Here is a 12,187-nt window from a genome sequence, read left to right on the forward strand (position 1 = left end):
ACAAAATACTATCCTGAGACTGATCATTTCATTAAGCTTCAGTCCGAAGCTTATTATCATTGAAGTAACAGCCGTTACTTAAAGTAAAAATTAGATGTGTCAAAATCACTTTTGAACACAGACCGAAAAATTTTCAAGTTTCTTGTGGCTCTTCTGGATTCTTGTTTGGAAGTGAAATCAACCCCGTAGAGAATTCAGGATGTGAAGGTGGAGGGTAAAATCCAGTTCTTGGGGGACAGTAAGGAAAAGCTCTTGGTGCATTGATGTTTCCCACTGTTCAAAGACATGGATAAAAGACATTTTTTAACTTTAAGCAACTGTACTGCAATCCTCATAAATCATTAGCTTATAACTTCCAATACCTTTCTTTATGCTCAAAACAGACACCATTATAATTATCTGAACAATGTATACAATCTTGAGTATAATATACCATATATTTATCCTTTAAAAACCTATAGTACTAAATGGCAATGTATAAGTATAAAAGAAATAAACTGTTTATTTTTTCTTATGTGAAACTGTGAAAGAATTTCAATAAATTCAACAAACACACCAAATACATTTTAAGTTTGGATTTAGTAGAACCACATGGCAACTGCTTATGCAAAACTACCTCATATATACTTTAGCCAGTAATTTTAAGGCCAACTTAAATACAACTCTTTTTGCCAAATGCCACAGTAATTAGTATCTATAAAATACCAAACAAATTTAGTCTTAACATTAACTAAGTTATTTTTTGACTACTAAAATACACAAATAAAATAGATCAGGTTGAGTCTCATCCTTCCCAGGATGGTAAATAAAGTAAAAGTATACTCACAGAACATGTGAAACTTTTTTTTTCTTCTACTGTCTTACTAGGTAAAAAGATAGTATCCCTGATTTACTCTGTTAAATACACATTAAACTTTAAAATACACACACATAAACCAGCATACTTGCTACTGGAGGCTGTGGCGGGCCAGGGGAATCCCTTGGCGAAAAATCATCTCGGGGAGCTCCATACATGCTTCCTGGAGGAGGTGGAGGAACAGGAAGTCCTCTTCTCATGAAAAATCCTCTTGGGTCCACTGGGTACAATAAACCTCTGACTGGAGGTGGAGGAACAAACCTAGGTCCAACTGCTTTATTTTCGGCAGAGAGCGATGGATCATGCACGTTTGAATTCTATAACAAATTGACACATGGCAGTTACTGAAATCTGTAAAATCCAGAAGAGTTTTTCTAAGAATTTTAGGTTTTGAAGAAGCCTTGGCACCTTGGTAGAAAATAGTCTTAAAAGACTCCATAGAAAGATTTAAACAGTTTTCCATATTAACCTATTGGGTAGCTTTTAGTTATCAAAAATATTTTAACTTAATAGAAAGCAATTTTCATTAATAAGTAATATTATGGCTAAAGATAAAACTTACAGTCCAAGAGTAACAAAATATATATTCTTTTATCAACCATATACTGAAGACAAAAAAATATAACATGCCTATGTTTTTATTTTCAAGGCAATCAAAATCAAGATTACAAAGCAGTAAAAAAAATGCACTTTTTTAAATACTTAAAAATCCAAGAAGAAAATCCATATTCTTATTTAAACTAACTCAAAACCCTTAACCTACAAATTACACTCTATTAAGGAGCTCTGGTAGCGTAGTGGTTACGAATCGGGCTGCGAACCTTAAGGTCAGAGGTTCGAAACTACCAGCTGCTCCGCGGGAGAAAGATGAGGCTTTCTACTCCCGTAAGGATTTACACCCTCGGAAACCCTGTACAGGGTCGCTATGGGTCGGAACCGACTCGACGGCACTTAACAACAACAACAACAACAACCAAATATTAAAATGTTACAATCCAGAAAAGAAACAACTATAATGTTAAACTGGAAGTACATTTGTTTAAAAAAAGAGAGAGCGAGAGAAGCACTTTTATATTAAAATCTACATTTATCTAAATTTCTATTCCAGTAAATCAAGAAATTACAAGGCTCTTCAATGCATGAATAAAATTTCACTTTCAATACTTACACTAAGCTCATCTTTGGGATTATTTTTACTGGATGCTGTTTCTGAAGATACTGGTCCATCTACAAGTTAGATGAAAATATAATTAATCACTCTATTCTTGGAATATCTCCAAGTCACCAAGGAAATTTGTATTTTCCAACTTCCCTTGTCTTCACATAAACCAGCTTGCCACCAGCATCCTGTACTAAGGCCACAAGAACAGCATGAGGTCCCTGGAAACTTTGGGAGACTAGGACTTCTGTATTACTACTATTTATCTGTCAGTTTGCTGTACTATGGTGGCTTGTGTCTTGCTTTGATGCTGGAATCTATGGCTCCAACATTTCAAATACCAGCAGGGTCACCATGGTGGGCAGGTTTCTTTCAGCTGAACTTTGAAACTAAGACAGACTAGGAAGGAGAGGTGATTCACTTCAAATGAACCTTATCTGAGGGCAGAGAGTACCAGAAAGATGTTTATTTATACTTTATCGATTATGCAAAGATAATCAACTGTGTGGATCATAACAAATTATGAATAACATTATGAGGACTGGGAATCCTAGAACACTTTATTGTGCTCATGAAGAATCTGTACATAGACCAAGAAGCAGTTGTTCAAAAAGAACAACAACAAGGGGATACCACATGCAAGAAAGGTATGTACCAGGGTTGTAACTTTTCACCATACTTATTCAGTCTATATGCTGAACAAATAACCTGAAAACCTGGATTCTACAAAGAAGGATGTGACATCAGAATTAGAGGAAGGTTCATTAACAATCTTCAATATGCAAATGATATAACTTTACTTGCTTGAAGTGAAGATGACTTGAAGTACTTATTGATAAAAATCAAAGAATACAGTCTTCAGTATGGATTGTACCTCAAAAGCAAAGAAAATGCAAATCCTTACAACTGGGCCCATAAATATCATGACATACAGAGAAAAGACTGAACCTGTCAAAGACTATTTTACTTGAATCCAGAATCAACATGCATGGAAGCAGCAGCCAACAAAACAAATGACATACTACATTAGGCAAATCTGCAGCAAAAGACCTCCTGAAGCTGTTCAAGCACAAAGATACCAATTTGAGGACTAAGGTGTGCCTTACCCAAGCTATGGTACTTTCAATCAAATTATATGCATGTGAAAGTTGGACAATGAATAAATAAGAATGGATAATAAATAATTGATGCATTTGAGTTATGGTGGAGAAGTGGGTTACACATTGGACTGCTAACTGTAAGGTCAGCAACTAGAATCTACCAGTTGCTCCTCGGGAGAAAGATTAGGTTTTCTGCTTCCATAAAGACACAGACTTGGAAACCCTACAATGGGTCCCTGTGAATCAGAACTGATTCAATGTTAGTGGGTTTTTTATTTCACTGATAAAAACTATTGAAAGTACAATGGACTGCCAGAAGATCAAACAAATGTGTGTTGGAAGAAATACAGCCAGAATGCTCCTTAGGACCTAGGAAGGCAAAAGTTCATCTCTCATACTAGACAGGTTATCATGAGAGAGTAGTCCATGGAGAAGGACATGTTTGGTAAAGCAGATGGTCAACTAAAAAGAAGACCCCAATGAGCTGACACAATGGCAGCAACAATGAGCTAAAACATGGTGAAGCTAGCACAGTGTTTCATTCTTTGGAGCACAGGGTCTCGCTAGGAGTTGGAACTGATTCACCAGCACTGAATAATAGCCTAATAAGGGTTCTACAAAGGCACGTGGCAGTGATTTCCCCAGCTAGCTCTTTGGCAATCAAGCTGCAGCAGCATCATAAAAAAATACCTGTTACTGGAAGGTAGCAACCCTCTACCTCCTTTCCTTTCTTTTCTCCGTACTTACTTCCTTTCTTCCTTATTCTTCCATCAGATAACATAGACTACCAACTTAAATTTGGCTACTGTTTCTAAATATGTGTTCTGGGCTTTACTGTCAAGAACTGCTTGATCTCAGACAACATAAATTCAAACATTCCTTTCTGATCAGAGTTACTTTTGCTTTCTAGTATTCTCATTTAGTTACTCCACTTCACCTGTCTTTGGACTGCACTGATGCCTCCAGTCCTCTGACCTGTCAGTTTCCTCCATACTTCATGGATTTCCTTAACAAACTATACTTCAAAGTTCATCACTTCAGTCAGTCATTAATATCCTACCTCTATTGGTCATTTTTTCACATCTCTTTGACAACATCTCAACCCTAGATTGTTCCAACTGTCTCTTTCCACTTTGTCTGTACCTGTGCTGCTGAGCAGAGTCTGGGGTGAAAACACAGCAGAGCCAGTGGCTGGTACCACTCCAGGATGACAGATCGTCAGGTGAACACTGCCTGGCTTCCCTCTGTATGTAAGCCAATTTTCCTCTCAACAGTTTCTAACTAAAAGGCTCATTCTCTTCAAACTTACTATGCCAGCCACTTAGACTTTCTGCAAATATATCCCTCTAAGCAGTATTTAAGGAGCTCTGGTAGTGTAATGGTTACGATTCAGGCAGCAGTTCGAAACTACCAGCTGTTCCATGGGAGAAAGATGAGGTTTTCTACTCCCATAAGGATTTATAGTCTCAGAAACTCTGTATAAGGTCGCTATGAGTCAGAGCCAAGTCCACAGCACATAACCACCACCACCTGTTTACAGAAAAGGCTCTTTCTAGCCAATCTATGACTCTGGCCTTGTGCTCAGAATTCCTCTTCTCCAGTCTTCTCGTGGACCTTCCTATCTCTGTCAGCTTTCTTTTCCCTTTCTACTAGACCTATTTTAGCAAGTATCTCCCAACTACATCTGTTAATAATCAGAACATGGATTATATGAAGTATGAATCCAGGAAAATTGGAAGTTGTCAAAATGAAATGGAATGCATAGATATCAACATCTTAGGCATCAGTGAGATGAAATGAACTGGTATTGATCATTTTCAATCAAATAATCATATTGTTTACTATGCTGGGAATGAAAAATTAAGGAATGACACCAATTTCATCATCAAAAAAGAGCATTTCAAGATCTATGAGGAAATATAATGCTGCCTATGATAGGATAATAGCCTACAAATAAGACCTATCAATATTACTATTATTTTAAATTTATGCACTAGCTACTAAAGCCAGTGATAACAAAATTAAAGAATTCCACCAACTTCTGCAGTCTGAAATTGATCAAACATGCAATCAAGGTGTATTGATAACTACTGGTGATAGGTATGTGAATGTTAGAAACAAAGAGGAACGATCAGTAGTTGGAAAATATGGCCTTGGTGATACAAACAACATTGGAGATCACATGATAGGATTTTGCAAGACCAGTGACTTCAATGCAATCATCTTTTTCAGACTACATAAAAGATTATTATATACATAGACTTCACCAGAGATAATACAGAGAAATCAAATTGGCTATATCTGTGAAAAGAGACGATGAAAAGTTCAGTGTCATTAGACAAATACAAGCAAAGAACATATTATGGAACAAACCATCAAGCTCATATGCAAGCACAGAGCTGAAGCTTAAGAAAATTAAAACAAATCTACAAGAGCCAAAATTCGACCTTGAACATATAAATGAATTTAGAGATCATCTCAAGAATAAATTTGATGCAATAGACACTAACAACCAAAGACAAGAAGTTGTGGGATGACATCAAGAAAATCATACAGAAAGAAAGCAAAAGGTCATTAAGAACCAAGAAAAAAGGAAAAGACCAAAATGGATGTCAGAAGAGACTCTGAAACTTGCTCTCCAGCATACAGATGCTAAAGCAAATGGAAAAAATAAGGAGGCAAAAGAGCTGAACAGAAAAATGCTCTCAGCCATCAGATTTTCTTCCTTCTATTTTCCTAAATTCTTGTACTCCCCCGCCTGCTCCTGCTGCTGCATTGCTGTTGAGTTGGTTCTGACTCATAAAGACCCTTTATAGGATTTCCAAGGCTGTACAGTTTTTAGAAAAACTCTTTATTGTGAATTGAGTGAAGGTTTACAGAGCAGATCATCAGTTTTACATTCAACAAACCACACATTTTGCATCACTACATGGTTGTAATCTACTGTATAAAGAGTTAACAGCATTTACCTTTATTCACTTTAAATATTCCCTTCCTTCCCGTGTCTGCCCCTACCTTCATTTTTCCTCTGCTACCTCCCTCTTGTTGTATATTGCCTGCCCTGTCACCCATGTTAATATGTGTGTACCTTCAAGCTCAAAGAGCTCTGGTAGCACAGTGGTTACGAATCGGGATGCTAAACTCACGGTCAGCAGTTTGAAACTACCAGCTGTTCTGTGGGAGAAAGATGAGGCTTTCTACTCCAGTAAAGATTTACAGCCTCGGAAACCCTATGCAGGGTTGCTATGAGTTGGAACCGACTCCAAGGCACATAACAACAACAACAAACCTTTTAGCCCATGAATAATTTTCCATATATCTCTCCCCGGTAACTATGATAGATTGTTTCTTTTATGAAGAAAATACATTGTTTTAACTTTTTGGTCTCACACAATGTTAGTCCTTTTGTGATTGATTCATTTCACTAAGTATAATGTCCTTCAGGTTCAACCATGTTATGAGGTTTCACAAATTCATCATTATTCTTCAAAGTTTTGTAATATTCCATTGTGTGTATGTACCAAAGTTTATTTAACCTTCTGTTGATGGGCATTTAGGCTGTCTCTATTTTTTCAATATGTCTCTTGTAGACAGCATGTTGAAGGATTCTGCTTTCTAATCCATTCTGGTCTTTAGGTCTCTTGACTGGTACCTTTAATCCATTTATAATCAGTGTAATTATCAATAGGTATGAATTGATATCATTTTTCTGTGTGTTTTTGGTAGTGCTGCTGAATTTTTTATTCCATTTCTGTAGTGTTTATATTTATAAATCTGATTTTCCTCTTTTTTATTTTGCTGTGCAAGTGTATTTACCCTGTAAATTAATTTTTTTTTTACCTGCTTAAAACAGTCTACTTTATCTTGAAATCTACTTGATGTCCTTGCCATTTAGAAGTTTTGAATCTACATTAATCCCTCTTTTGCTTTGTAGTTAATTTCATTATATATTGATATCTCTGGTTCCCTATTTTCAGTTTTATAGATTTGTTTTACTGTGAATACTTGTATATTTGGATTAAGTTTTGGGTGGTGTTGTCATGAACAGTATAATCTCAGGTTGTTGTCTGCTGTTGTTGGTTCTCAGTCCAAAAGAACACCCTTAAACATTTTTTGCAAAGTTGGTTCAGTCACTACAGGTTCCTTTAATTTCCGTTTATCAGGAAATTTCCTAATTTTGCCATAATTTTTGAGGGACAGCTTTGCTGGGTATATGATTCTTGGTTGGTAATCTTTTGCTTTCAGAGATTTATATATATCATTTCATTGCACCTTTTTGCCTTCATGATTTCTGCTGAGAAATCTGGGTTTAGTCTTACTGGTTCTCCTTTTTAGGTAACTTTCCATTCCTCCTGAGCTTCTCCCAGGTTTCTTTCCTAATCTTTGATTTTGAAAAGTTTTATTATGATTTTGTCTAATAATTTTCTTTTGGGATATATCCTATTTGGGGTTAACTCAGCTTTTTGTATGCTTATCTTCTTGTCTTACATGATGTTAGGTAACTTTTCTTCCAACAACTTTTTGACAATTTTCCTTGTGCTTGTCTCTTCCTGTTCTGGAACTCCACTTATAACTTGTTCCTCTTCATGGTGTCCCACATAACTTTTAGGCTTTCTTCAGATTTTTTTCATTCTTTTTTCTTACTGTTTTAGGATATTAGTGTGGAGAGAAATTAATCTTCAAGCTCACTAATTCAGGTTTCCATTGTTTTGCATCTACTTCTTTGCCCTTTGAATGTATTAGTTATTTCTGAGATCTCAGTATTAATCTTCTGGATTTCTAATTGCAGGTTTTGTATTGATTTAACATCTGTATATATTTTGTCTGTTTGTTCTTGTAGTTTTTTTCCTTAATTCTTCTAAAATGTTTATTATGTTTTCCTTGCTTTCCACAATCTTCCTATTGATGCTTTAATGGTACCTAATTATCAATCTCTTGAATTATTTTTTCAGTTAGATCTATTATCTTTTCTTCAGAAATGTTTTCTGTCTCTGCATCTTAGTCATTTATTTGAGCCATTCTCTCATTTCTTCGTATGAGCTAAAATTGTTTATTGTCTCTGGAGCATTATGGGGTTATTGCATTTGTAAAAACAAGCAGTGCAGTCATTGGATCCAGAGGGGCAAAATCTCCCTGGGGCTCCTGTAAATCAAGGAGCTCACACGGTGATTGTGGATGAGATGTGACAGCAGAGTTCCTAGTCCTAGATGGAGTTCCTATTAGCCTCGGTATTATCTGTGTTCAAGACACTCAATCCAGAAGTATTACGTGGGCGCCCTTGATGGAGCTGGCTTCAGTGTCTTGTCAGGACCACAGAGAAGCTAGGGGAAGAGTAACTGGTTAAATGCTGGTCTGGTGGTTCTAAGGGTTTTGTAGGTCTTGAGCTGTGCCCACCTGAATCCAGGCACCAAAGTTGTGTAGCTGGCCTCCACCTCACAGTGGCATGGTAGCTCTGAACCAGGAGAGCTCCAAACCAGGTTGCTCTACACTCCAGGAGAGCAGAGTCTACAATTGGGGTGAATGAGAATGGGAGCTGGCCACACCTTTGGTCGCTATGGGAGCATGGGGAAAAAGAAGAAATTGTACCTTTGACATTGCCCACACGTATCTGCTCTGCTAGGCCTTCCTTTGCTGCTAAAGCTGCTCACAAAATGGTGGAGTTGTGTCTGGCCAGTCATTCACCAGTCTTCTTCTCACTGTCCCTGCTTGGCCTCTCTGACCAGCAAACACTCCATCGATCTAACATTTCTTCTCAAGGTCAGGGTGCTGGATATTTCAACTTTGTCTGTTTTATTTTATGTCTTTTATCTTTGTTGTAGAGGGTCCCTGTAATTCATCTGTCTAGTCTGCCATCTTTCTGGGAGTCCAGGCTGTAAATCTTTACTAGAACATAAAGCCTTAAATTTCATCCACAAAGTAGCTGGTGGATTTGAACTGCTGACCTTTGTGGTTACCAGCTCTCTATGCTACTAGGCCTTCTTCCACTTCCCCTAATCTTCTTTAAATGATGATGTCCTCAGAGCTCCATTCTTGGCCCTATTCTATTCTCTTTCTCTCCTGGAGAAATAATAGCCATCCCTATAGATTAAGTTAGATATGCAGCTCCTTGAACAACATGGGACTTACTGCAGCTCCACTTATATACAGATGCTTTTTAAAACACTGTGTGATGCTGATCAGCTCCACTTGAATAATTTGTCTCTCTAGTAAATTGCGTATTGCAGTAAAAAGTGATCTCTCATTGTTCTCACTTATTTTTCAACATATTTAGTGCAGTACAATAAACTATAAACAACACTGTAAGACCTATGTGAGGTGCCACCAGTGATGCTGTAAGTGCTCCCCAGAAGCAGAGAAAAAGCATGACATTACAGGAAAAGGTTGAACAGAGTTGCCTGCCATTTAAAGACAAATGAATCCAGCATAAAGATGACTGTTACAAAAGAAAAGGAAATTCATGAAGCTGTAGTTATGCCAGTAGGTGAAAAAAGCTTGAACTTTTCATAAAATACCTTTTTAAATTAAGCATATAACTTCTGATTCCCCTAGAACTTAAACTACTAATAGCTGGAATCAGAGTTATATGTGGACTGGAAGCCTAATTATTAATAACACAAAGAGTAGATTAACACATATTTTGTATATCACATGTATTATGCAGTATTTCCATATTAAAGCTGCAATTTTAATATGAGATAAAAAGATATTTCACAAAACGTGCCAACTTGACAAGGTAGAAGTGAGGTGGAGGTGGAGAAGTCAAGGTAGAAGTGAGGTACAGCAAGACAGTGGAGTAAGCAGAAAGGCTGTGCAGGCCCAATGCAGCAAGGGTACATTAAACCAGGTGATCCTGGAACTCTGAGTTTCTGATAAAGGCATAAGTAAGTGGACTGAGTGCTTACTGGGAAAGAGAGTTGAGCAGAGGTAGCAAGAAAAGAAGGTACTTCTGATTAGTGGCGTCCTACGGTACCTACTGCAAATACCCTAAGCATGAGTGAGTAACTTAAGAGATAAAATAAATTTGGTTTCAGAAAGCTACCTGTGATTCACAGAGACAAAGTTGTTATTTTTGTTTCCTTTTCCTCTCTGGTTCCTCACATTCCCCTGGTGACCAGAGGCAAGAACTGCTTCCAACAGTATACATCCCCAGGGAAGGTCTCGTTTTGCAGTGGGCAGAACCCTCAAACCAGGAGGTTGTGAGCACTACTGAAAGGGGAGGAGGCAGATGCAGGAGACCTGCTCAGGTAGACCCTCCTCATAATTTACAAAGTAGGCCCCCGGGCCAGCCCTGGGCTAACTCTCACTAGAAGAAGTGGCTGCACAGACAAATGGAATAGAGACAAGGGGGGAAAAAAGGGAAGAAAAGAGAGAAAAAAAAACTGATTACATGTGCAGGTCTGTGAGGCACAGTGGGACCATCTTAAAGGTTCTCTGGTGGCAGTGAAAGAAAAAGGCTAGGAAGTGGTTCAGAGGCATTCCACTTACTGGTGGAGAGAAAAGCAGTAGCCAATTTTTGTTTTTCTTCTTTCTTCATTACTGATTTTCTGGTGTTGTTTGCTGTTTTTTGTTTTGTTTTTCTTCTACTTGTGTAAGTGTTCTCTCTTCTTGTCTCAGCAACTATGGCCATAAAGCCCAGACACAGTCCTCTACAACCCCACCAACTGGACTAAAGTCAATACCAACTTCTATGTACCAGATAAACAACAACCACCACCATCAGCTAAATCCAACCCAAAACTGAAGTGAACAAATAACAGAGAACAACACACAAGCTCATCTCTTGATCACACTCAACAAGAGGCAGCTGGTGAGTGTCTAAGAGTATACCAAGATACAAAAAAAAAAAACAATACAAATACAACACCACCACAATGCCTCAAAAGGAACAGAAAATGTCTGTTCATATAAAGAAACAAGGCAGTGTAGTTCAAACAACCAACCAAGAGGCAGACCTAGAAAATGTTTTTGAGGAAAAATAGTCATTGAATTACCTGAAAAAGAATTTGGGAAAATGATATTTGGGTACCTCCATGATATTGACAGAAAGGTCAAGGAAAACAGGGATGAATTCAGAAAAGTGTTACAGGAATAATAAAACAAAACAGATAAAGGATTGGAGACAATACAAAACCTGCAAACAGAAATCTAATACTAAGGTATCAGAAATGGACAATACACTGAAAGGGCAAAGGAGTGATATGAATCAATGGAAGCCTGAATTATTGAGCTTGAAGATAAATTCCTCAAGTCTAGTAAGCTGGAAGAGCAATCAGAAAATACCTGAATAAAGCCTAAGATTCATGCGGGACAACATGAAGAGAAATATAATCTACAGGTGATCAGAATTCCAGGAACAGGAAAAGACGAAAGCATAGAAAAGATAGTCAAAGAGCTTCTGGAAGAATATTTCCTAACATCATTAAAGATGAGACAATAAGTATTCAAGAAGCTGAATGAACACAAATAGGATAGCCCCCTCAAAAGAAGATCACTAAGACATCATAATCAAACTCTGCATAATCAAAGACAAGGTAAGAATCCTGAAAACACCTCAGGAAAAACAAAAAGTTACCTACAAAGGAAAACCAGTATGATTAAGCTCTGATTTCTCAGCAGAAACCAGGCAGACAAGAAGGCAATGGCGAGTTTTTACAAAGATGGAACCCAAAGTGAAGATGGAATCCCCTGTCCTGCCCAAAACTGAAGCCAAAGCAAAGACACTGAAGGCCAGGTTGAAAGGCATCCACAGCCGAAAAAAAAAAAAAAAAAATCCACATGTCACCCACCTTCCGGCAGCCCACAACACTGAGGCCCCAAAGGCAGCCCAAATATCCTAAGAGTGTCCCCAGAAGAAACAAGCTTGACTACTATGCAATCATGAAATTCCCTCTGACTACTGAAGTTAGTCATGAAGAAGACTGATGATAACAACACACTTGTGTTCACTATAGATGTCACAGCCAACTAGCACCAAATCAAACAGGCTGTGAAGAAGCTCTATGACAGTGATGTAGTCAAGGTCAACAAGCTGATCAGGTCTGATGGAGATAAGAAGGCATACATTTGACTGAC

At 37.7% G+C, this 12,187-nt stretch overlaps 1 protein-coding gene across 1 annotated transcript in view; it reads right to left on the bottom strand.

The window, feature by feature from the left end:
• Nucleotides 1-133: 133 nt before the first annotated feature.
• The window catches only part of CTAGE5 (CTAGE family, member 5), a 94,834-nt gene continuing 82,780 nt past the window's right edge, over nucleotides 134-12,187 (bottom strand). The window contains 3 exon segments of the mRNA XM_006878201.1: nucleotides 134-273; nucleotides 945-1,173; nucleotides 2,025-2,083. Of these exon segments, the coding sequence (XP_006878263.1) occupies nucleotides 134-273; nucleotides 945-1,173; nucleotides 2,025-2,083 (428 nt within the window).

The sequence above is a fragment of the Chrysochloris asiatica genome, unplaced genomic scaffold, assembly GCF_000296735.1.
Source record: "Chrysochloris asiatica unplaced genomic scaffold, ChrAsi1.0 scaffold00017, whole genome shotgun sequence".
NCBI classification, from domain to species: domain Eukaryota; kingdom Metazoa; phylum Chordata; class Mammalia; order Afrosoricida; family Chrysochloridae; genus Chrysochloris; species Chrysochloris asiatica.